The 26,682-nt window shown below is 44.8% G+C and overlaps 1 protein-coding gene across 3 annotated transcripts in view; it reads left to right on the forward strand.

The window, feature by feature from the left end:
* unc5b (unc-5 netrin receptor B) overlaps positions 1–26,682 on the forward strand; it is a 212,084-nt gene that overhangs the window by 8,420 nt on the left and 176,982 nt on the right. The window contains exon 1 of one of the 3 annotated variants that reach the window (XM_067972410.1): positions 2,076–2,201. The exons of the other annotated variants lie outside the window; for them this stretch is intronic. Coding sequence (XP_067828511.1) covers positions 2,147–2,201 — 55 coding nt within the window. The 5' untranslated portion in view covers positions 2,076–2,146. Of the gene's footprint in view, positions 1–2,075; positions 2,202–26,682 lie in introns of those variants that run through there. 3 annotated transcript variants of the gene reach the window in all.

Consider the following 26,682-nt stretch of genomic DNA (forward strand, 5'->3'; position numbering starts at 1 on the left):
TCATCTCTCCTCCCCTTTCTCTCCCCCTCCCCTTTCTCTCCCCCCCTCCGCTCTCCTCTCTCCCCCTCCCTCTCTCTCCCCTCCTCTCCCTCTCTCTCCCCCTCCCCTCCCTCTCTCTCCCCTCCCCTCCCTATCTCTCCACTCCCCTCTGAAAACTTGCTCACTCAGTTTGAGGGCCACACACTCTGGGTGAAAGATTCCCTGGGTATTTTGTGTGAGATCTGCAGTTGGTCGACTGGCCTGTGTGCTGAGACAGCAATCAGCCTGGAGCCAGTTAGGCCTGTCGATTCCGAATGCAAGTTGGACGTCCTGTCATTTCCAGTTAATGCTGCCAGGCAGAGCCAGTTCTCAAATACTGGGACTAACAAACCCTTTATCAGAGTGACTTGAAATAAAATCCTTCCTTTTCCTTGTCAGACTACTCCTGAGTTGCTGACTGGACATTAAACAATTTGTGGGAACCAAATTTGTATTTAAAATCAAATTTCTCTCACTTTTCAATCGGGAAAATATCACCTATTTGCCCCAAGGTCTCCTGACCCTGTCCGCCTTATTACGTCTCTCCTGTGGGTTTACTCCTCTCCCAAACTCTGCTCGTTGATCACTCCCCTCCTTGTAAAGTGTCTCGGGGTGTCTGCTTTATTTTAAAGGCTGTGTATAAGTGAAAGTTGCTCTACATTCACTGAAATATTTGTAACTTTCCTATACGTAATATACAAACGCACAAATCAAACTTTTAAATGTCTGATGTGATGAATAGTATCTCACAGAATTTAATATGAAGTGTCTTTGGATGGTGATTAACTTGTTTGGAATAATCCTTGGGTAAGTGTAATGTGTGTACCTGTGTTTTATACTATTGTTGTATATCTTCCTTAAATCTGCCTGGGCAGATACAACAACAATTTGCATTTATAAAGTGCCTTTAACATAGTGCAATGTTCCAAGGCGCTTCACAGGAGCGATTATCAAACAAAATTTGACACCGAGCCACATAAGGACATATTAGAACAGGAGGAGAGAGAGGCGGAGAGGTTTAGGGAGGGAACTCCAGAGCTTAGGGCCGAGGCAGCTGAAGGCACGGCCGCCAATGGCAGAGCGATGAAAATCGGGGATGCGCAAGAGGCCAGAATTGGAGGAGCGCAGAGATCTCGGAGGGCTGTAGGGCTGGAGGAGGTTAGAGAGATAGGGAGGGGCGAGGGCCATGGAGGGATTTGAAAAGGAGGATGAGAATTTTAAAATCGAGACATTGTGGGCACATCAGTAATCTACATGCAGCGTAGGTTGGAATTTCTTTTCGTTTTCCTCACTCAATCACTCCTGCGGTCAGGAGCCTGTGGGTTGGTATTCACGGAAGTCTTGCACAGTGGTTAATGGGAGGGTTACACAAACTGATCTTAATGTTTCATGAAATACACATTCAGCAACTAATGGTACATTTCACTCGGTGCTGGGCTGTGTAATAATGCACGAGTGCACCAGCAAGGTAAACAGGAGGAGCCAATCTGTGATTAGTTGGTTGTAAAGTGTAATTTACGAAGCCTGTGGGGTGCAATAAATGTGTAAGCAGTCTATCGACTGGAGTATTGGGACACTCTCTGCAAACGAGCGTCAAATGGTTTTGTGTGGACATCTGTGCAGAGTTGGATGGGCGCTTTCGGTCTTTGTGAAATGAGGATGCACCTAGTTAATGCACTGAAGTCCGGCTGAGATTACTGGCAATTCAGGAAAACATCAGTTTAGATCATAGCAGACACTTTAATATTGATTCCCTAAAGAAAAAAAAGTTAATGGACTGCCGAGTTTCTGCCACTAGATGGAATTTAGTGGCTTCCTGAACGCCATTCTACCGATTGTGTACAGTGCACCATAGTGACATCTGGAGGCGGCAGGAAGACTTCACGAGTTTTATCTCCACTGATCGAACGAGTCACAGAAGCAGCTGTTATGCTAACAGAGCAATGCCCAATAAGGAGGGCAGAAGATCAGTATAAATGATCCTGAACTGAACTCGGTCAAAACATTGCAGAGAAAAGAATTGCTTTAGTTGTGCGTAGTTATATCGTAAATGATTCACAAAGAACATGCTTATAATTTTTGCTACATGCAGTCCCAAAACAATCCTTCCCACCCCGTTTTATCTTAAATGAACTTGAGCTTATATGAGTTGATTTTGAATCTCCAACACAGTTGTACAGGAGGTATGCAATGTATCAAATGACTTTAATGGTATCAGAGATTAATATTGTAGAGAGGAGTTTATAAAGAAGGGAAGACTTATTTTTGAGTGAAAAGATTAAATGTGTTTATAACCTCATAAATGTCAATATATTGAAGATGCCTTGTAGTTAATGTGTGGCAGTGTTCCAGTGCTGCTGAAACAAGAGCAGCTCTAGTCTCATGGATCGAGCCTGCGTGTCCTTATTCTGTTTTAAAACAAGGGATTTCTTTATTAAAGACACAGATAACTCAGTTATCTGCTTACTGAAAGTTTTCAGTGGTCACGTCAATTACTTAGAATTACGTAGACTTAGAAAAAGGCCATTCAGCCCAACTGGACTATGCTGGTGTTTACGCTCCACACGAGCCTCCTCCCACCCCTCTTCATCTCATCCTATCAACATATCCTTCTATTCCTTTCTCCCTCATGTACTTGTCGAGCTGCCCCTTAAATCTCTGCTATTCACCTCAACTACTCCATGTGGTAGTGAGTTCCACATTCTCACCACTCTCTGGGTAAAGAAGTTTCTCCTGAATTTCATGTTGGATTTATTAGTGACGATCTTATAACAATGGCCCCTAGATCTGGATTCCCCCCCTCCCACCCCACACAATTACTCTTGCTGCTGTGCGTTGAGAAATGTAGAAGGGTTTATCCTTGCAGTCACTGTGCGTGAGCTTGAAGACGGAGCAATAACTTGTCTCTGGTTGTGGAAGCTGTACGGTAAGTGTTGTGTTCAGACTCTGCATGGAATCAGAGGCTGAAATCCCTTTTGGTTTTTGTTATAGTCTGAAAGCACCATCACCTTTGACCCCCCTGCCAAAGAGATGACAGCCCATCTCAGCGCAGTGGTCGTAGTTTTACTCTTCACATGCTCGTGGCCTGCTGTGATATTTTGCAATGAAACAAAATGCTGGTTTACAAGCTTAATAAGAGTTTAGTTATGATAATAATTCCCACCCCTCCCCCTCCCAACATCTTTGTTCAGTTTCCCTTCACACTTGTCCGCTTCTCTCTCTGCTGAAGGTGCTGACTCTCGCTGGGAGACTGGTCTGGCGCCTCCAGTAACCCTCCGTCACCTTGTCCCAGTGGCCATTGTTCAGTGTATGTGAGTCAAGACTATAAGAGCTGGCCAGCTGCTCGACTATTGGAGGCAGGGGGAGGGACTCCCCACTGAGCTTTCCTTTGGCTGATGTGATTACACATGTACATTTTTCAGTGGGGAGGGAGTGTCACTGGACAACGATCAGAAACCGAAGCTCTGGATGATTCCCACACACACACACAGTCAAGGGGCACATTGGCCGATTGGCGCACCCAAACTAAAATCAGCCAATTCAACACCGACCTGGAATGGAGATTGAAAACAGAACCTACTTGCCCAGTACAGTACCACACCAGGCCTTGATCAATTGAGTGACCAAACTATAGTCTGTGCCTTAAGATTGTGATGCCCTCACACATTAAAAATAAACAATAACTCAGTGAATAAATACATTGACTGGCATGATACTGAGCAGTCTGCCCAAAGAGAGAAAGAAAGCCAGTCATTTCCTGCTGGATTTTCTGATCTCCATAACCTGGTCTCTCTCCCAAGGATATAAGACATGGATTTACAGGCATCTGCCAATCTAAACTTCCGGTGGCAATTAGCCTCTAACTGACCTCTAGATGGGCCTTCAACACTGGGCACAGTGCAGTGCATCTGGGTACTCAGGGGCTGCCTCCAATGTTTTTAATTTTTTTTGGGGGTGGTGGGGGAGTCATAGTTTGTTCACAGTGTCCGCAAAGTGAAACTGGTTGTGCCCCATGTGGCCCATTTGTACCGGCAATGAAAAATCGAGCTTGAGATTGAATGTGAGGTCCTGGGAAATGTAACTCCAGGTGCGATTCCATGCAATGCTGCAAACTGGATGAAATACGTGGGATATATCTCATTTTTGACCACTATGTTATAACACATAACCGTCTTTCCCATAAGAAACTGTTTCTGATTCGGCCCAGGGAGTCTGCGGAGAGAAAAGAGAGGCTTTCTCAATGATTTGCTATACAATACAACCCCGCCACCTCCATGTACAGAGCAGTGGGGGTCGGGGGGAATCGGAGGCTATATTTCACAGTCCCACACTGGTGGTAAGCAGTGATGTAGTGCTGTTTGGTGTTGCATTAGCCCTGTTTCCCCTGACTATACGGCTCCATAAAGTACCATACAGCTGCTATATCTGTAACGTAGATTCACAAGTCAATAAAAGTAGCACTGCAGGTTAACAAGAAAATGCAAACAAAGCACTGGAGTTCATTTCTAGAGGAATCTAATTGAAAAGCAGAGAACCTTGGTTAGACCACACTTTGAGTACTGTGCACAATTCTGATCTCCAGATTACACAAAGGATATAGAGGCACTGGAGAAGGTGCAAAAAAGATTTACAAGGATGATACCAGAACTGAGAGGTTATAACTATCAGGAAAGATTGAACAGGCTCGGGCTCTTTACTCTAGAGAAGAGAAGGCTGAGGGGGGACCTGATAGCACTTGAAGTCCCGTAACCTACAGGGCTATGGACCAAGTGCTGGTGAGTGGGATTAAGCTGGATAGCTCTTTTTCGGCCGGCACAGACACGATGGGCCGAATGGCCTACTCTGTGCTGTTCTATGATTCTATAGCGGTCTTTAAAATTATGAAGGGTTTTAATAGGGTAGACGTAGAAAAGATGTTTCCACTTGTGGGGGAGACCAGAACGAGGGGTCATGAATATAAGGTAGTCACTAATAAATCCAATAAGGAATTCAGGAGAAACTTCTTTACCCAGAGAGTAGTGAGAATGTGGAACTCGCTCCCACAAGGAGTAGTTGAGGCGAAAAGCATAGATGCATTTAAGGGGAAGCTAGATAAACACATGAGGGAGAAAGGAATAGAAGGTTTTTTTTTACACTTTTGCAGTTTATTTTAACAAAACATTTACATTTCAGTTTTCATCAACATTGACTGTCTGCAGACCTTTGTCGGATGTGACGGGAACATCGGTTACCAACGTGTAGAGTTAGGGTTAGATGAAGTAGGGTGGGAGGAGGCTTGTGTGGAGCATAAACACCGGCATAGACCAGTTGGGCCGAATGGCCTGTTTCTGTGCTGTAATTTCTATGTAATTCTATATATCGTCCAAGGTTCTTGTAGTCTTGCCCATGTGAGGGTAGTTGTCATGTTGGACTTTTGAAAAATGGCACAAGTTGTGGAGCAGAGCAAGGGAGATTTAAGGAATGATCCCAAATCTAGAGGCAAATCGACACCCTTCTATCCCAGTAGTGCAAAATCCCCTTTATAAAAGCATGTCCTGTTGTTTATAACTTGTGAATATTGTTCTCTTCGTGTTGAAATACCGTCCACCAGAGAACCAGTGGAAGGTTATAGACTGAACGCAATGCAGTTCTTAGACTCTAATGAGCTTTGTGCCTGGCGGTCTGTTTTATGTGAATGGAGTCTGAGTAACAGTGCAGGGACCATTAGTTCACCTTCCCACAGGAGTGTGCTGTAGTCTGTCCTTTTTCACACTTTTATCCTGTCTACTCTAGAAGGTGTTTTGACCCCTTCTGCCCCCCTCCTCTGCACCCCCCTCCTTTCTGGCACATCCACATTTCACATATTTTGCTATTGGCTTCCCCTCTCTCCTTGTGTAGCCATCACAGCAGTGAGTAAACTAGTATGTCCAGGGGTTGCCAACACCTCCAGGAATGCCCTGGAGTCTCCAGGAATTGAAGATTAATCTCCAGGACACTGCTACAAGCAACACCCAGGAGAAAAATCATAGGGGCATTAAAAAAAATTGTTCTTTCCTTTTCTTTGAACACGTTCATTTATTGGTTATAAAAGTATTGGAGACGAGGGGGAAAAAAAGCTGTTTGACTAACAGTCAAGATTCATCCAGTTGGGTAACAAGGAGTCTGTTCCTTTTCCAATTGGCCATGGGAAGGAAGTGCGTCTGGAGGATGGACCAATGGCGGGAGTGTGGGGGTCGGGCCGGTTCGAGGCGGGAGGTCATGTGATGAACCCTAAGTACTCCCTGCCCCACAGTCAATGTCCATTTGAGATGCGAAGAATGATCGAGGTTGGAGAACATTTTGTAGGAAAGAACAACTCCCTTTTCATGGCCTCTCGATGCACTTCATGTACAATAAGCTACCTTCGAAAGACAGCGGAAGTTAATTAGGTGAATGGGGCAGCCATTTTGTGCACAGCAAGATCCCACAAGGCTGGGGCTCTTTTCTCTAGAAAAGAGAAGACTAAGAGGTGACCTAATAGAGGCCTTTAAAATTATGAAAGGGTTTGATAGGATAGATGTAGAGAAAATGGCAGAGGAGACCAGAACTAAGGACCATCAATGTAAGATAGTCTCCAATAAATTCAACAAGGAATTCAGGAGAAACTTCTTTACCCAGAGAGCGGTGAGAAGAGCTCCAGCCTGTTGAGTCTTTGCTAATAGTTATAACCTCTCAATTCTGGTACCATCCTAGTGAATCTTTTTTTGCTCCTCCTTCAGTGCCCGAAGCATCGAGTTAAACTGGGAGGGTTGTGAATCTTTGGAATTCTCTACCCCGGAGGGCTGTGGATGCTCGGTCGTTGAGTATATCCAAGGCTGAGATGGATAGATTTTTGGTCTCTGAGGGAATCAAGGGATATGTAGATCGGGCAGGAAAATGGAGTTGAGGTTGAAGATCAGCCATGATCTGATTGAATGGCGGAGCAGGCTCGAGGGGCCGTATGGCCGACTCCCATTCCTATTTCTTATGGGTGGGAGGAGACTCAAGTGGAGCATAAATACCGGCATGTTCCGGTTGGGCCGAATGGCTTGTTCCCTTGCTACACATTCTATGTAAACCCTTCCTCTGAACTGGGTTCTCAGGCGTTTGTGCTTGAGACTCTAACTTTGGTTCTCTCCATGAATGCTGTGGGGCCTGTTGAATGTGTTTCAGGCCTCAGTTTAAATTTTCCTTTATAGGCTGCCATTTCTGACAGCGACACTTCCTCAATGCTTCACTGGAATGCCAACAACAAACAACAGCAGCAACTTGCGTTTATATAGCACCTTTAACTTAGTAAAACGTCCCAAGGCGCTTCACAGGAGCGATGAAACAAAATTTGATGCTCAGTCACATAAGGAGATCTTAGGACAGGAGACCAAAAGCTTGGTCAAAATGGTAGGCTTTAGGGAACTTCTTAAAGGAGGAGAGAGAGGCAGAGAGGTTTAGGGAGGGAATTCCAGAGCTTAGGCAGCTGAAGGCACGGCCGCCAATGGTGGATGGATTAAAATCGGGGATGCGCAAGAGCCCAGAATTGGAGGGGCGCAGAGATCTTGTAGGGATGGAGGAGGTTACAGAGATAGGGAGGGGGCGAGGCCATGGAGGGATTTGAACACAAAGATGATCATTTAAAATCGACGGGAAACCAATGTAGGTCAGCGAGCTCAGGGGTGATTGGTGAACAGATTACATTTCTATCGTGCTGCTGACAAACAGAAAGATACCTCCAAATATTTTACTGGGGTGGATGATAAAAATGAACTGGAAGGCAGGAGGGGGATAGAAAGATCATGCGGTGGGGGACGGGACGGGTGGGGAAGGGCCGGAAAGATGGGTTTTTGATAGCAAGAAGGTAGGTAATAAACTGATGAATTGGGGAGGGAGCTCATGAGGGGCAGGAAAGATGTGGTTGAGTGCAGATCCCAGTTGATCTCGGATTCATATAAAAATAATAAAGCTTCACATATGTGAAGAAGGGAATCTGGATCACTGATTAATAAAGTAGTTTCAAGTATATCATTAAAACATAAAATCTGTAGGATATGGCTCCTTCATTCCCATGCTAATTCAACAAGTTATCTAAAGGTATGTCCTACTCCTTCACTCCTGGTTTTTCATGCACCCACTTTATCCTGTGTGCTGTTTCATGTTTCTTATCTGTTCTTTTGTCAGGGAGAGTTCGTTTTTCTCATGTATTCTCTATTACTTTATGTCCTTGGCGTCTCCTTGTGCCATTCTCCCCTCCCCTTTGCGTTCCTTTTGTCTTCTCTCTTCTTGAGCAAACAGACGATAGCTTTGTTCTCATCGAGAGTCTCTTGGAAGCTTTCAACCCTCGATTGTGAGTACGGGTGGAGAGATATTTCATTGAGGCGCTGTGGTAATTATCGGGGAGTGGTCAGAGGACACAGCGAATGGATAATTGATCTAATGGCCAGGAGAGGAAACTGTAACTGCTTGCCCTTTTCACAAGGTGCACATGTTAAAAGCTGCACTTTGTGTCAAATGGCCTGTTGTGCGATGCTTCAAAGTTAATTAATTTTATTTGTTGGCAAATCATGGAGTTAACAAACGGTCACAAGAGTGTGCTGTTTTGTTCCTGCAGCTTAACACCAATGAAACGAAGTCTAAAAATTCAAAGCGGCAAGGACAAATTGTTAAAACATTTTTAAAAATTAATGTGACGATCCTGTTTGAGTCCAAATCCATAAGGAGCCTATGAAAAGCTCTGACTCATTACACCATTAGGTAAAGTAAAGAGGTTTGTGATTCTTATAAACTGGAAGACTGGTTGGCTTTCAGAGTGATTAGTTCACATGGGTGAGGTCAGGGGGGAAAATAATGCCTGGGGTAATTTTACAAATTTGCAGTCCCAATGTGGATCTTTGCCCAGCAGGAACACCTGTTGGGAATTTGGGTGTGCATCCATTGGATGGAAAATTGTAGGAGGAGCATGGTCAAATTCTTAGGATGCACTGCAGGCAGGAGAAGCTCTGTGCCAGAAGTGTGAATTCAAAAAAGCGGAGTGAATATTTGCACCACTGTGTCAGCCAATGAGGCGGAGGTGGGGACGAGACTTGTGATTTTAATTTACAGTGTCTGCAAACTCATGAGGAAAACTACAGCAAACTCTCCCGACTACAGCAGGATTATTTCTCCAACAAAATGCAGTGAGTGGACGATAGCTACATAATACAAAACCATCTTGAAAATAGGTGACTGGCAAAGTTATACAGGCATATAACCCAGTATAGATAAGATAAATCCAGAGCATGGCCTCAAGGTAAGACAAGACATTAGAAAAGTGGGCACAAGGCGACGACTGGTGTCTGGTCAACTTGGGCCACTCATCGGGGGGAGGCTCTTCACGCAAAGAGTGGGAAATTGGTTTCCAAGGTAGGGTGGAGGAGGTGAGAACCTTTGCATTTGTTCACGATTCAGTTGACGTGATGGGAGATGGCTATGTCTTTGTTTTTTGACGCGCGAGTGAAGATGAGCTGACCGACCTCCGTGGTCTGTGCTTATCTGGCGTGATGCTTTGCTTACTCAACACCAGTGAATGAGCTGATGAGGTGGGATCTGCAATTCTACCCTGCAACCCATTTGGAGAAATTTTCCGGGACGTGTTTTTCCTGCGCGCAAGACAAAAAACGAATGGTAATGTAGATTTCTGCGCAGTTGCAAAGGGACATTTAATTAAACTTGTACAGAAAAGAATCCGTTCAGAGTGTTTCCAGCCACTTGTGTCAGGCCCTAAGAGGCTCTGTGGGAATGCTGCGTTGCCTCAGGACTTCTTTTTTTTTACTTTCCAGCCAACAGCCCATAACAGATTGTTCTCATTACTTATACGAAGGTAAGGGAGGTTTAACAGCTGAGTCCAAGCTCCGAATGAAATGAAATATAGTCACTGGTGATGCCTGCCTCTTAGCAGGCCTCATTTCATTGCCTTTTAGCACTCAAATCTAGATGGACCTGGGGCTATTTTGCTTCAGATGATAAAGTAACATGTTTACAACGGTAAAGTGACTTCAATACATCATTAATGGGAATTGTGCAATGAAAGATCTTGCAAATGCCAAGGACATTTGCATCTCACTTCACAGTTTGTTTCCCTCCCTCCCTCCTTTCATCTCACTCTGCCCCAACTCTTCAAAAATCAGTCTTCTCCCTTGTGGAAGTCTGGGTTTCTGCACCTTGTTCAGACTGATAACCTGAGGCACTCTTTGAGGCTTCTTTGAGACCCCACTCTAAAGGTGGTCGGATTTACAGAGGCGTTGAGGTGCATTTATAGTAGCAGAAAGAGGTCAGATTCACCTCATAATGGTTCAAAGTCAGAACCTCCCGTTGTCACTGTGAATCCCCCAAATTGGCGAAACTCAACGCAATGTTGGATCTTTAAACTATTGCTGATTCGTAAGCATACAGGTCATTGCTATAAACTGGCAGTTAACTATTAGGGAATGTGCTTTCATACAACAGCAATGCAGACACTGAGAGATGTGTGGGTCTCTTCATAGGCTGTACTTCTTGGTACAAATCACCTCCACATTCAGGAATTGCAAGAACTTGCATTGATATAGTACCTTTCAGGACCTCAGGATGCCCCAACGCGCTTTACAGCCAATGAAGTACTTTTTGAAGTGTAGGCAGTGTTGTAATGTAGAACTCCCCTGCTCTTCTTCAAATAGTGCCATGGGATCTTTTACATCCACCTGAACAGGCAGTTTAACGTCTCATCTGAAGGACAGTACCTCAATCAGTGCGGCACTCCTTCAGTACTGCACCGGAGTATTAACCGGGATAGCCTCCGTGGTGGCCTCATGGTTGCTGATAGACAATCACTTCTGCATCCCAGCAATGCAAAATTGGCAGCATAACTCTGGGGTCAGATCTCAGCCAATATTGGAGTCAGATCACAGCCCAATTCCAGAGTGCAAAGAAAGACTTGCATTTATATTGCTCCTTTCATGATCTCGGGTGTCCCAAAGTGCTTTACAGCCAACAAAGTACTTGTATTTTGAAGTGTAGCCACTGTTGTAATGTAGGAAACACAACAGCCGGTTTGTGCACAGCAAGATCCCACAAACAGCAATGTGATAATGACCAGATAATCTGTTTTAGTGATGTTGGTGGAGGGATAAATATTGACCAGGACACCGGGGAGAACTCCCCTGCCCTTCGTCGAAATAGTGCCACGGGATCTTTTGCATCCTCTTGAGAGGGCATCTCATCTGAAAGATGGCACCTCCGTCAGTGCAGCACCCCCTCAGTACTGCGCTGGAGCGTCAGCCTAGATTTTGTGCTCAAGTCTCTGGAGTGGGACTTGAACCCACGACCTTCTGACTCAGAGGCGAGTGTGCTACCCACTGAGACACGGCTGACACCTGAAGGGGGCTGTCGCACATGGCGCCACCGAGAGTACAACTGCAGCGCTGTAAGTAGCTGCCCATGGATCCTTTTATACAATAAAGCAGAGTTTACATTTTGAAGCTGCAGTTGCTTCCGCCCAAATTCACAATGCACTTAAAATTTACTATCCAGGAGCAAAGCTCTGTGCATTCCTATCAGTCCCTGAGCGCAGAGCTCTCTCCTGGACCAGACAGTCAGGTTTACAGCTGGGTAGTAAATTTGAGATTGGTAGCTGCAGTATAACTTAATTCTTAAGGTAAGCCACGATTGTAAATCTCGTCGACAGTCAGTCACTGAGGATTTTTCTCCCCCCTCAACTAAGAGCAGTTTCTGTAATCTTGGAATCCAATTAGCATTTTGCACTAAAAAGAAAATTGTATTCTTGGTAAATGTGTCTCCTGGAATTCGGAATACAAACCCTGGTGTAACATTTTTACTTGCTACAGGCAATCTTTATGAACTGTTTGTACCAGTAGACTTCAGCTGCTAGGATTGCACAGAAATCAGGCATCAACAGTCACAGATCACATTTCAATGCTTTATGAAAATCACGCTCTCTCTCGTTCTTTCAACTGTTAATTTTCCTTTCTGTGTTGGACCGGGGGGGGGGGCCATGCATTCAGTGAATGTTTGTGAAATTCGCTGGCCATTTTATCGAGCTGAAGAAGGGAGATGGGGGAGATGGGGGAGATGGGGCTGTTTGTCTTGAGACCCCGTGTAGCTGCTTTTCATAGTGATGCTCCCTCTTCTGAAAGTTTTCTTGGCCGTGTATCAATGGGCGTCTGGAAGAGGAAGGGATAAAGAGCACACTGCAGGGGGACTCGATTGTTCTCCAGTGCTTCTGTCGGGCTCTGCCTCTCCTGCCTAAACGCGTTGAAGCACAATGCTTTCACAGCCCAGCCTGCTGCAGCAGAGCTGACTGACATGCAGGAGACAGACAGTAACAGGGAACGTCGGGGAGCACGTATACTGTTAATGCGCGATAATCTGCTGAAAAGTGTGGCATTCATTTACCACAGTATGTGTCACACAATGCTGTTCTGCTTCAGGTCAAATGTCGCTACCAGCTGCCGTCGTGCCCCAGACCAGGTCTGCACTGTACTCATAATCTTCCCACCATAACCAGCAAAGTTACCACATCAAAAAAAAAATGCAAGACTATCATTAGCAATGCCAAATATCTCCAGGCATCCGTTGAGGTGCTCATTCCAACAAACCCCTTGTATAAACGAGGCTTTGCACACTGGCACCTTAATGGGCAGATAGTAGCTCGAGCAGCAAGTAACAATCTGCCTTCAATAAATGACTAACATGAGCATTGTAGATTATACAGTTAAGACAAGTTCCTTCTCTGAATCTAAACAAGGAGCGCTGAAACCCTTTACCTTGGTGAGGATCTTGGATTCACATTATTATGAAGCCCCGAGGGCTCCTTTTCAGTATAAATGAAAGTTCCCATTAATTTCAAGCTCCTTACGCTGAGTGATCTTGAGCTCAGATTTTGGATTTATCAATCAACGAGGAAGCATCGCTGAGGACCGCTCTTGGAAAAAAATCTCCAGGCCCATGAAATGCAAGTAGGAGAAACCAGCAGAGAAAGTAATATAAGTGCAAAGAGAAGCTGAGTTGCCTGGGCTTTCATGGGCAGGATAGCCAAGGTCCATGGACCACATGTGACCCATGGACCATAGTTTGGACAGCCGGTACTCCTGAATTGTTTGAGCTTTACTTTCATAGTTCTGGCATCATCTGTAAAAGAAAGAAAGAATTTGCATTTATATAGCGCTCTTCAGGACCACAGTTTGTGCACAGCAAGATCCCACAAACAGCGACGTGACAATGACCAGATAATCTGTTTTTTGGTGTTGGTTGAGGGATAAATATTGGCCAGGACACCGGGGAGAAATTGCCTTGTAGCCTGTTCCCATGCAGTTACTATTCTATGTATTAATTCTTTGGTAATATTTTATAATCTTCTCCCTCTACTGCGTACCATGTCCAACAAAGAGGGTGAGGAGGTGGCCTGCTCCGATTCTGCACTAATCGCTCTGTGGCCAGTCACTAGAAATTGCACAAGAATAAGCCCCACTTCGACTCTTCGTTTTTTGTGTCTCCCTTCCTTAAATCAAACTCCTGCCTCCAAAACTCCCTATGAAGGCCTAGCCAAGACTAAGGGGATCATTGTGCAGAGAATCAATGTCCTGAACTTGTGCTCTACGTACTCTGATACCGATACTACATTTAAAACGCTCGTCATCTAAGTTATGGGGCCAGTCTTAATAGCTCTACAGTGGCATCGCTCCTCATTACCCTTATCTTCTATGCTTTTTAAGTGCATTGTGACTTTATAACGTTACTGGTAAGGCGTGGCTAATACTGATAGATGGGATGAAAGGGGACTTTTATATTTTTGCATAACCTTGTTCGTTTTGAGGAGAGCAAGGTACATGTGCCTGTCTTTTCCCAATGGCACATCACCATGCAGCTAGGGCCCCGGACTTGTTTATACTGTGCAGCGCAGCCAACACAAGGAGACCAGAATTCATTTCATCAGCTGTGTGTGCTATCATCAAACACCATTCGACAGTTATGTGGCTCTTCTCTGAGCGAGATCACCCATTTAGTCTTGAATTATGGTCCATTTTTGCACTGAGGATCCATATCTATTGGGAATAGGGGTAAGAGTGGCCCGAACTCATTTCACATGCAACCATCATAGAGGACACTTGCAGCCATTGGGAGAGATAGTTCCCATTTACCACTGGATTTGAGCTCTGCTTCTCAGTCAGAAAGGACAGCGTCTGAACCCATTGCACAGAACAAGCAAGAAGAACATAACAGGAAAAAACAGAGCTGGGAAATAAAACAAGGGTTGCAGTAAAAGTATGTTGATGATTGTTTGAATTTTAAGGGAACAGTAATAGGGAATGTCATTGGGACTGCAGGAGGCCTCTGCTGACAGGTTTCATGCAATGGTATTCAGAGATAACCATTTCTTAAAATAAGTGCTGCGTGATTATGCAAGTTTTTGGGCAGTGCGTTTCGTGCCACCTTGAAATGATTTGAAGGAAGAACTTGCATTTATATAGTGCCTTTCACAACCTCGGGACGTCCCAAAGCGCTTTACAGCCAATGAAGTATTCTTGAAGTGTAGTCAGTGTTGCAGTGCAGCCAGTTTGCGCACAGCAGGGTTCTGGCTGCTTGCGCTCAGAGCAAACAAGATAACTGAGATCGTGGAGCCTTGTGAGGAATAACTGTATTTTGCAACCTTCACTCGATACCAAAAATCAGTTTGGCTGAGAGCTTTTCTGCGTGACGGCGCCCGGTGGATAATATATGAAATAAATAGCCGGTAGAATCATTCTGAGATAATCCCTTAACGCTGATATTTTAAAAATGTAATTGCGGTTGTGCAGTGAGAAAAAGACGTTTGTTTTTATTTTGAAGTCACTGCTGTAACGTAGGAAACGTGGCAGCCAATTTTGCGCACAGCAAGGTCCCACAAACAGCAATGTGATAATGACCAGATAATCTTTTTTAGTGATGTTGGTTGAGGGATAAATATTGGCCAGGACACCGGGGGAGAACTCCCCCTGCTCTACTTCAAAACAGTGCCATGGGATCTTTTACGTCCACTTGAGAGGGCAGACGGGGGTCTCAGTTTAACACCTCACGTGAAAGAAGGCACCTCCAACAGTGCAGCACTCCCTCAGTACTGCAGTGTCGGCCTAGATTTTGTGCTCAAGTCTCTGCAACCTACAATCTTCTGACTCAGAGGTGAGAGTGCTACTCGCTGAGCCAAAACTGACACTAAAGTGAATGCTTTAAGCATTTGTCCCCAAATGTCAGCTTACGATCAATTTGATGAGCTGCAGAATCTGATAACGTGGTCAACATGTCAGTTTAAACTAAGTTATTTTTAAGACCAGGAATAATGCAAAGAAGCTGGTTGAACACTTAAAAATTACTTTGATTTTAAAAGCCCCTGTTTAAAATGAGCATTACTACCTTAACAGGCATGAGCCCATTTAGGATAAACAGGCAAATGCCTCCATTAAAATGTCGTGATCAAGTTCCATGTCTGTCCGTTAATATCGCCAGCAGTAATTCCTAGCCAATTACATTTGCTCTGTTAAGTCTGCAAGAGATCAGTCATCATTTCATATCAAAAATCGAGATCTTGAGTTAACACAAAATCAATTAAATATAAAGGAGTCTGTGTCTTTGATGGGATAGCGAACAGAGGCATATCAAATTGTTTGCACACTAATATCGCACAGCATAATTTCAAGACTGCAACTTGAGGTGGGTGCTCAAAGTGTCATATTTAATTGAACATTGCATTCTGGAGATTATAGAACATTTGCCATTCTCGTTTCAGGACTTCACTTCAGGCCATCTCTTAAAAGTGCTGCTACTTTTATCCCACCTCTATTTAATCTGCAATTCTACAAACAGGAGCAGGCAGACTGAGCTTGCAACTGAAGTAACTTTCTCACTCCAGCCCTGTCAGTTAGTCATAGGGTGTGACTGGCTGTCTAATTTACTCTCCGGGCATCAACAAGGTCTATATATAGATGGGTGCACATGGACGATGGGGAACGATATAAACCTACACAGGTTCGTCCGAACTCCGTACTATCCCTGTAAATAAATGCATAATGGTAACAGTGCTTTGGGGGGAGTATTATAGGTAGCACTCATGATTCGGTGTGATTCAATGTCCTGTGACAAATCCCACCGTTTTTTTCCTCGGTTACTGTGTGTATCACAGGGGTTACCAACCCTCCAGGATTTGTCCTGGAGTCTCCAGGAATTAAAGACAAATCTCCTGGACACTGCTTCGAGCAATACCCTGGGGTAAAATCATAGGGGCTTTAAAAAAAATTGTGTGTTTTTCATTTTCTTTGAACCCTTTCATTTATTAGTTATAAAAATAATGGAGATGGGGGAGAAAAAAGGCTGTTTGATTGGGTAGGGCGGTTGGAGGTGGGAGGTCATGTGATGAAACCTCCAGGAATTCGTCCTACCAGAGTTGGCATCTCTAATGTAACATGATTTGCGACCTGAATATTATTATTTTTATAAACAGTCCCGAAGGCTGTAAAAATGCCAGTATCTGAACAAAAGCAAATGACTTACCCTAATTACTGGGCAATAAAACATCCCCCACACCTGTCTATCTATCTATCTAACTATTCAGAAAGGAAGACTTGCATTTATATAGCACCTTTCATGACCTCAGGACGTCCCAAAATGCTTTACAGCCTTACCAATGACACAGGACATACTTTAAATAACTACCGCAAAAAAAAAATCTTGTCATATTTTTCCGATTGGCTTCCGGGAGATACGATCCAATCAGAAAACAGTTATCTCGCTGTCTCGCAGAACATCTCTCGCAAACCTCTTGCCAAATCCTTCCATTGGCCGTGCCACTGACGGACACCACCGTAATCGCCCACTCGCTGCGAGCAACACCACGGGGGGGATCTGCTAGTTTTATATAGGAACATCCCGAATTTTAACAGCATGTTTTTTTGGGAGATGGGAAAGGGGGTATAAAAAAAAAACTCTTTGGGCTCTCTTGATGGTATTTTTATGCACGGCTCCTTTATTTACATACACATGGACCAAAGTGAGGAATATTGCTTTGTGATGGAAAAGTATTGCATGCTTCCACGGGCCTTTCTCTCATTCTTTGCCCAACTATCGCTGGTGTGCCCATGCTGGGTGATTCCATTGATTTGTGCAGATGGTTTCCGAAGTCTGCATTTGCTTTGAATTCCGAGAGGCTTCCCCGAAAGAACGGTGCCCTTGCGAAGGGAATTCACCCGCATCTGGCGGCACTCTTTTGTTTTAAAAGGAAGGAGAAAAGCCAATGAATAAGTGCAGCGGAATGAGATTTATTCAGATTGTTCAGTCGTTTATTAGGTACGTTGGCTTGATTGCCATTAACATAACTGCTCCCCGAAGCCACGAGATTGGCTTGTCAACATTATCACAACAGCAGTTTCACTAATGTAGAATAGAGTCCTATGGTACTCCAAAGCATGACAGATGGTAATGGGGCAGGAGGGAAGTTCCTGGATACTATGTAGATTTAATAGAAATGAGTCGCGCATTCCTCACTTCTGGAAGCATCGCATTGCTTTGGAAAGCAGTTGAGACATTAAACAGCTTTGCAGCCAGAACACTAAAAAGACCAGCAGGCCAATTGAAGGGTTAATCTCCTTTCAGTCCCCCCCGGGCAGGTGCTACAAGAATGATTTTCAATGCATACATGAATTTAAAATGTTGGTGCTTTTTGAACCGAGGATCATGTAGAGTCAGGATGAGCAGACATTGTGATGGGGAGATCACTCCTTGAAAGCAGGGTTGTCCAGAGGGTGGTTCCTGAAACCTGGACACTTGCCCCACAAAGTTCGACTCATAATTTACACTCACATTTCCTACTCGCTGGCTTGTCCTGTTTGAATTTCGTGTTCCTGGAGGTTTGAGAAGCACTGTTAGCTCATAAATCCTGAATCAGAACACTGAGATCTTTTATTATCAACAACTTGAGATATCTCCAAATTCATGGGAAATGGGATTTAAATTTTAAAGGAGGCCAGGGCAATTTAAGTGGGCATGCCTACCTTAAAGTATCTATCGGAAGAAATTCTAAGAACTTCAAAAATGGGGTGAAATTGTGCTGTGAGGTTTTAGTAAGATCCCATTAATGTATTTGTGTGAAATTCTTTTGTCCATTGCTTCAAGGGACTATCTTGACCCAATGAGTTATGCCTTTGTTAAAAGAGCAGTCAACAGAATTCCATGTAAATGCATTAACATTTAATATTGTACAGGGTAATTCTAACCTCCCAAAAAGTTGCCCTCGTTTTGACCTTGTGATTGTGACCATCATGTCAGAAACCAGCAAAGAAATTCTTTTCGATCAGCCCTTCATTTTACCCCACCTCTCTACCTTTCTCCCCTCCTTTAAGACGCTCCTTAAAACCTACCTCTCTGACTAAGCTTTTGGTCGCCTGTCCTAATATCTCCGTATGTGGCTCGGTGTCAAATTTAGTTTGATTAGGCTCCTGTGAAGAGTCTTGGGACGTTTTACTACGTTAAAGGCGCTGTATAAATGCAAGTTGTTGTTTGATCTTAGTGCTAGAATATTCCGCTTGCTGGCGATAGCCTGGGATAGCGCGACAGGGTGTGACAGATATCCCTCCACCTCCAGTCGTTCATTGTTTCTTGCAGCATGAGATGCTTTTATGACCAAAACGACCGGATTTCAGATTTCCTGAGGAAACATTGACAGATTCATGCAATGTGATCTCTGAAACATGGGTAAAAGTCATATGATCCCCAGGTGATAGAACTTTAAGTCATCAGTCACCACAAACAGTGATCTTTTCAAGGCCTCTTGAAACCCTGCTTACCTCGCTATTTATCCGTGTCAAAAGGTGTTTTCATTAACTCCTTTTTAAGCATTACTTTGTCCATTTAAAGTTGAAAGGACAGTTCCTAAAAAAGAAAGACCTTGCATTTCTGTAGCACCTTTCACGATCTCAGGATGTCCCAAAGTTCTTTACGGCCAATGAAGTACTTTTGAAGTATAGTCACTGTTATAATGTAGGAAATGCTGCAGCCAATTCACCCGCAGCAAGGTCCCATAAACTGCAATGTGATAATGACCAGATAATCTTTATTAGTGGTGTCAGTTGAGGGATAAATATTGGCCAGGACACTGGGGAGAACTCCCCTGCTCTACTTTGAAACAGTGCCGTGGGATCTCTTATATTTACCTGAGGGGGCAGACAGGGACTCGGTTTAACATCTCATCCGAAAGACGGCACCTCTGACAGTGCAGCACTCCCTCACTGACACTGCAGTGTCAGCCTAGATTTTGTTCTGAAGTCTATGGAGTGGGTCTTGATCGCACGACCTTTTGACTCAGAGGCCACGGCTCACATGAAGAGTTCATTTGGGTGAGGTGTTAGTCAAAATGAAAATGCAATTTGCAGCATTCTTTTGATGTTGCTCAGCCTACTTTTATGTCTGAGGTTTGTCGTTCAGGTACAAAGAGTAGTTACAGCAAGGGTTGGGGAGGACAAGGCCCCAAAGTGTAGTATCAGTTTGGTTGCTATGGCTATTTAGTACAAATATAAGAAATACATTTTTTAAAGCCAGACTTTTGCTTATTTAATAACCGGACTTGTGTGTTTGCCAAGTCTGGGCCCCCTTTTTGGGGGAGGAGATTGTAGCTTTGGTACAGATAGCAAAAAAAAAAATGCCCAGCAGACAATTTATTTTGTTAGAGAACAAGGATCTGTTGTTCCTGCTGTTGAAACAAATATCAAACCTCTTTTGGTGGGGTGGGTGAGAAGGGGGAAGGGGAAGGGGCCATCGGCTACCATAATGATGGATGGCTACTTTCTAGAGGGTGGTAACTGTACCCAGATGATTAACCTCACGATCTGTTAAAACAGTACTCCAATGTCCCGATTGTTTCCCACTACATGGGGCTCCTCAATTCGAAATTCAGGAACAACTAGAAGGGAGAATTCAACAAAATGCCAAAAGCCTTCCTGCCTCTCTTTCAATCGTTTTTTTCTACCCAGCAAGTTTGGGTGTTTTTTCAGGGACTTGTTTAAATACGATCAACAGCAGTATTTGCAAGTTCCCCAGCAAAGCGAAATGTTACCCCTCTGTTGGCTTAGTAGCTCAGTGGATGCATGTGCTGCCTCGTGAGGTTCTGAGCCTCGACGAGAAGAATCGTTCCATGTTTCAGCCCTGCTCTGCACTGAGATAATAGATCTCAGAAAGGGAAGTGGTAGGATTGCTACAATTGGCCTCAGTGCACAGCTCCCTCGGTGCGACGCTCCCTCGGTGCAGCGCTCCCTCAGTACAATACTCCCTCAGTGCATAGTTCCCTCGGTGCAGAGCTCCCTCGGTGCAGAGTTCCCTCGGTGCAGAGTTCCCTCGGTGCAGAGTTCCCTCGGTGCAGAGTTCCCTCGGTGCAGAGTTCCCTCGGTGCAGAGGTCCCTCGGTGCAGAGGTCCCTCGGTGCAGAGTTCCCTCGGTGCAGAGCTCTCTCAGTACTTCATTCCCTCGGTGCAGAGGTCCCTCGGTGCAGAGTTCCCTCGGTGCAGAGCTCCCTCAGTACTGCACTCCTTCGATGCAGCCCTCCCTCACTACTTTGCTCCCTCAGTACTACACTCCCTTGGTGCAGCGCTCCCTCATATTAAGTGTTCATATGCCAGTGTTGAGACTTGAGTGGTGAATCCTGTGTTTAAAGTAAATGTGTTAACTTTTAAAATAGCAAACAGGAATTTTGCCTGAATTCATTAACCGATTTTTAATTGATTGTGCTCAACAAATGTTGCACAGTTGGAAACATAGAAAATAGGAGCAAGAGTAGGCCATTCGGCCCTTCGGGCCTGCTCCGTCATTCAAAATGATCATGGCTGATCGTCTAACTCAGTACCCTGTTCCCGCTTTTTCCCCATATCCCTTGATCCCTTTAGCATTAAGAAATATATCTATCTCCTTCTTGAATATATTTAATGACTTGGTCTCCACTGCCTTCTGTGGTAGAGAATTCCACAGGTTCACCACCCTCTGAGTGAAGAAATTTCTCCTCATCTCGGTTCTAAATGGCATACCCCTGGTTCTGGACTCCCCAGCCTTCGGGAACATCCTCCCTGCATCTAGTCTGTCTAGTCCTGTAGAATTTTATATGTTTCAATGAGATCACCTCCCATTTTTCTAAACTCTAGTGAATATAGGCCTAGTCGACCCAATCTCTCCTCATACGTCAGTCCTGCCATCCCAGAAATCAGTCTGGTAAACCTTTGTTGCACTCCCTCCATGGCAAGGACATCCTTCCTCAGATAAGGAGACCAAAACTGCACACAATGCTCCAGATGTGGTCTCACCAAGGCCCTGTACAACTGCAATAAGACATCCCTGTTCCTGTACTCAAATCCTCTTGCAATGAATGCCAACATACCATTCGCCTTCCTAACTGCTTACTGCACCTCAATGCTTGCTTTCAGCGACTGGTGTACAAGGACACCCAGGTCTTGTTGCACCTCCCCTTTTCAAATCTATCTCCATTCAGATAATAATCTGTCTTTCTGTTTTTACAACCAAAGTGGATAACCTCACATTTATCCACATTATACTGCATCTGCCATGTTCTTGCCCACTCACCCAACTTGTCTAAATCACATTGGAGCCTCTTTGCATCCTCCTCACAGCTCACATTCCACCCCAGCTTTGTGTCGTCTGCAAACTTGGAAATGTTACATTCCGTTCCCTCATCCAAATCATTGATATATATTGTGAATAGCTGGGGCCCAAGCACTGATCCCTGCGGTACCCCACTAGTCACTGCCTGCCACCCGGAAAAAGACCCGTTTATTCCTACTCTCTGTTTCCTGTCTCTCAACCAATTCTCAATCCATGCCAGTATATTCCCCCAATCCCATGTGCTTTAATTTTGCACACTAACCTCTTGTGTGGGACTTTATCAAAAGCCTTCTGAAAATCCAAATACATCACATCCACTGGTTCTCCCCTATCTATTCTACTAGTTACCTCCTCAAAAAACTCCAGTAGATTTGTTAAGCATGATTTCCCTTTCATAAACCCATGCTGACTTTGTCCAATCCCGTTAATCCCATCCAAGTGTTCTGTTATCACGTCCTTTATAATAGACTCCAGCATTTTCCCCACTACTGATGTTAGGCTAACTGGTCTGTAATTCCCTGTTTTTTCTCTCCCTCCTTTTTTAAATAGTGGGGGTTACATTTGCCACCCTCCAATCTGTAGGAACTATTCCAGAGCCTATAGAATTTTGGAAGATGATCACCAATGCATCCACTATTTCCAGGGCCACTTCCTTTAACAACTAAGGAAGGTGGTAAAAGTCAGAATGCAGGAAACTTTGAGCAAATTGAAGGAGGATTCCTTGCTAAGGTGACTCTTTAATTGCAGAGACTGTGGTTTTAGCGTGATCACTGGGATAGTCGTGTGTACACACATGCCTGATTGCTACTGGCTTGCTCCCAATAACTGTTGCGCCAATGACAGATGGAAGAAATAATTTGGTTTATCAAAGCTGCACTAAATTGATTCAGTTCAAGGCAACCAGACTGAGTGGCCAACTAGCAAGACAGGAAGTATTTGCAATTTATTAAAGAGATAATGATCATTTAAATAAATAAATATTAACGGCTGTTTGACCCGACATTAAAGGCCATATGTTGTCCATTGCATGTGAGGAGAAAGCTAATGACTTTCTTCAAGTCCTTACTGCTACATGTTTTGGTTATGTCCCCACCATAGGGTTGCCAACCCTCCAGGATTGGCCTGGAGTCTCCAGGAATTGAAGATTAAACTCTAGGACACTGCTACGAGCAAAACCCGAGAGAAAAATCATAGGGATGTAAAAAAAAATTGTGTTTTTTTTTCATTTCCTTTGAACACCAGATATATATGAAAGGATTTTACAGGGAATGTTGGGAAGTGTAATTTTTATTGTGGCTTTAATGAAAAAAAAATAATTAAAGACGCATCAAAAAATCCAACAGAGAATTCAGGAGAAACCTCTTTGCCCAGAGAGCGGTGAGAATGTGGAACTCGCTCCCACATGGAATAGTTGAGGCGAATAGCATAGATGGATTTAAGGGGAAACTCGATAAACACATGAGGGGGAAAGAAATAGAAGAATGTGTTGATAGGGTGAGATGAAGTAAGGGGTGGGAGGAGGCTGGTGTGGAGCAATAGCACTGGCATGGACCAGTTGGGCCGAATTGCCTGTTTCTATGCTGTAAATTCCATATAAGATCCATCAATTTCTGTCTTCTGGTCTCCCAACAGCTGTATTGGTAAATGTACTGCCCAAGTCCCCAGACCAGTAACGTCCCAGCTTCAGTCCTCTGGCTGTGCTGAGTTGTCTGATCTCCGCTAGGTGGTCGGGTGGAGGAAGGCTGCTGATTGCAGCCCGCCACACCCTGCTGGAAGATGCGGGTATCTCGACATCCAGAGTAGGGGCGGGGTGGGTGGGGGGGGGGGGGGGGTGCGGGATCAGGTTTGGTAGTGATGCTCTCTGCGGTTGAATATCCCACCAACACTCACGCATCTATGGCCACTTGGGTGATGTACCAGAGGGTGACCAGATGAGCTCATTGGACTTGGCACGAATACCATTCGCGCTCAGCTGTTATAACAGATAAATCAATGGGGGGTTTGGCGGACAGTAAGGGTCAGAGTTCATCTTGGCAAATAGAAAACCTATCAGGAGCATAGGAGCAGGAGTCGGCCATTCAACGCCTCGATCCTGTTCTGCCATTCAATTAGATCATGGCTGGTCTGTATCTTAACTCCATTTACCCGCCTTTGCTCCATATCCCTTAATACCCTTGCCGATAAAAAATCTATCAATCTCAGTCTTGAAATTTCCAGTTGACCCCCAGCCTCAGCAGCTTTTTGGGGGAGAGAGTTCCAGATTTCCACTCTCCTTTGTGTGAAGAAGTGCTTCCTGACATCACCCCTGAACAGCCTGGCTCTAATTTTAAGGTTATGCCCCCTTGATCTGGACTCCCCCACCAGAGGAAATAGTTTCTCTCTATCCTATCAAATCCTTAGATCATCTTTAAACCTCAATTAGATCACCACTTAATCTTCTATATTCAAGGAAACACAAGCCTAGTCTATGCAACCTGACCTTATAATTTAACCCTTTTAGCCCAGTATCATTCTGGTGAATCTGCGCTCCATCCCCTCCAATATATCCTTCCTGGTGTGCGGTGCCCAGAACTGAATGCAACTCTAATTTTGAGGGATAAAGTGCTGGTAGTATTTGGTGGGTAATAATCCCTTGGTTTATGGCGCTGTAGTGCTGCCGTACTCTGATGTTCCTGTTTCATCTTTCTTGAGACTCCAAAACATAAACGCATTGCTGGGAAACGGACTAAATGCAAGGACAGCGTTAGCAGAGAAAGAAACAGGAACTTTGGTGCTTCACACTGTGATATTTTACGCAAGAGGTTAAAATTGGGAGGTGTTGAACCTTGTAAAACTGAGCATTGGCTATTTGCTGGGGGAGAGTGGAGGGGAGGCCATTAAAAAATCCAGTTCCAGCCGATCATTAACGGTACATTTTTCCTGCCTTGCTGTTGATTTTTTGTTTTGGTCGAACAGTGACAGCTCATGACATTGACTGTCTCGGATGAGTTACTGAGCCTGACAGAAGGAGGGAGGGCAGTTAACTTCAGTGATGATTTCTTTTTTAACCCAGGACCTCTTCAGCATCGCCTGTCTGTCTCAATTGAGGTCTGGGAGCGGAAAGAGAAATAGGCAAAAGGACGTTGATGAATCTGTGCTCCGCAGTGGATTTCAAACACGATTATACGGAGAGTCTTTTCTAGAAACAAGAAAGAAAGACTTGCGTTCATACAGCACCTTTCATGACCTCAGGATATCCCAAAACATTTTATGAAATACTTTTGAAGTGTGGTCACTATTGTAATGTAAGAAATGCATGGCCAACTTGCGCACAGCAAGATCCCACAAACAGCAATGTGATATTGACCTGTTTTAGTGACGTTGGTCGTGGGAGATATATTGGCCAGGACACTGGGGAGAATTCCCCCTGCTCGTCTTCAAAACAGTGTTGTGGGATCTTTTACGTCCACCTGAGAGGACAGATGGGGCCTCAGTTTAACGTCTCATCTGAAAGACGGCACCTCCGACAATGCAGCACTCCCTCGGTACTGCACTGGAGTGTCAGTCTAGATTTTGCGCTCAAGTCTCTGGAGTGGGACTTGAACCCACGACCTTCTGACTCAGAGGCGAGAGTGCGACCCACTGAGTATTAGTTTACTGTTAGTATTACCTAAGCGGGTAGAACCCAGTCATCCAAACCAGTCATCTTACCTTGTCATTCAGGCCCGTGTGTGAGACTCTTTCAAATAGGTTCCATCTCCCTACTGCACAGCCACCAGAAACACACGCGGTGAAATGCGATATTAGCTTAATGAGCTCGTGTCAAATTCCTCTAGAAATAAATGTAAGGAGTCGCACAACACCAGGTTATAGTCCAACAGCTTTATTTGAAATCACAAGCTTTCGGAGCTTTGTGTCAGGTCTCACCTGACGAAGGAGCAAAGCTCCGAAAGCTTGTGATTTCAAATAAAGCTGTTGGACTATAACCTGGTGTTGTGCGACTCATTACATTTGTCCACCCCAGTCCATCACCGGCATCTCCACATCATAGAAATGTTTTCGTTCACCTGAGGAAGGAGGAAGCCTCCGAAAGCTTGTGAATTTAAAATAAAATTGCTGGACTATAACTTGGTGGTGTAAAATTGTTTACAATTGTCAACCCCAGTCCATCACCGGCATCTCCACATCATAGAAATAAATAGGTTGACACCTTTGTTAAAGTGACAGGCAAAGAGAATTCTGTTCGGCGTTTGTGGTCCGAATATCACACACACACCCCAGATGAGCCCCAACAATGTTTAACAGTGCGTGGGCTAGAATTTCCACACGAGGTTCTCCCAATCCCTTTGGTGGAAGATCAGCGGAAGCCTCAGACCAACTGGGTAGGTGGCCACTTACACCGATTCTCCCAGGATTTCCACCGATCTTCCGTCAAAGTTACAACAGGCGATTGGGAGAACCCTTGCGCTAATTCCAGGCGCTCGTGTTTAATTTGAGCTTCCTGCAGTTTACAAATGGGTCCGCTAGTTCCGCACAAAGGGACACGTCCACAGCACACCTCACTGATTTATTAATATTACAGAATGATATGAAAAAGAGCAAAGACTCTGTGGCTCAGGAACCACAGGAAAAATCAGATGGGGCGTCTGATCTAGGGCAACTGTGTATGGGATGGGGGAATGGGCAGATGGGGGCTCCATGGGGAGAGGGAATGGGCAGGTGTGGGGCTGCATGGGGAGAGGGAATGGTCAGAGGCAGGGCTGTATTGCGAGAGGGAATGGGCAGATGTAGGGCTGTGTGGGGAGGGGGAATGGGCAGATGTGGGGCTGCATTGCGAGGGGGAATGGGCAGATGTGGGGCTGTATGGGAGAGGTAATGGGCAGATGTAGGGCTGTATGGGGAAGAATGGGCAGATGTGGGGCCATATTGGGAGGGGGAATGGGCAGATGTGGGGCTGTATGGGTATGGGGAATGGGCAGATGAGGGGCCGTATTGGGAGGGGGAAATGGGCTGATGTGAGGCTGTATGGGGATGGGGA

The sequence above is a fragment of the Heptranchias perlo genome, chromosome 36 (assembly GCF_035084215.1).
Source record: "Heptranchias perlo isolate sHepPer1 chromosome 36, sHepPer1.hap1, whole genome shotgun sequence".
NCBI lineage: Eukaryota > Metazoa > Chordata > Chondrichthyes > Hexanchiformes > Hexanchidae > Heptranchias > Heptranchias perlo.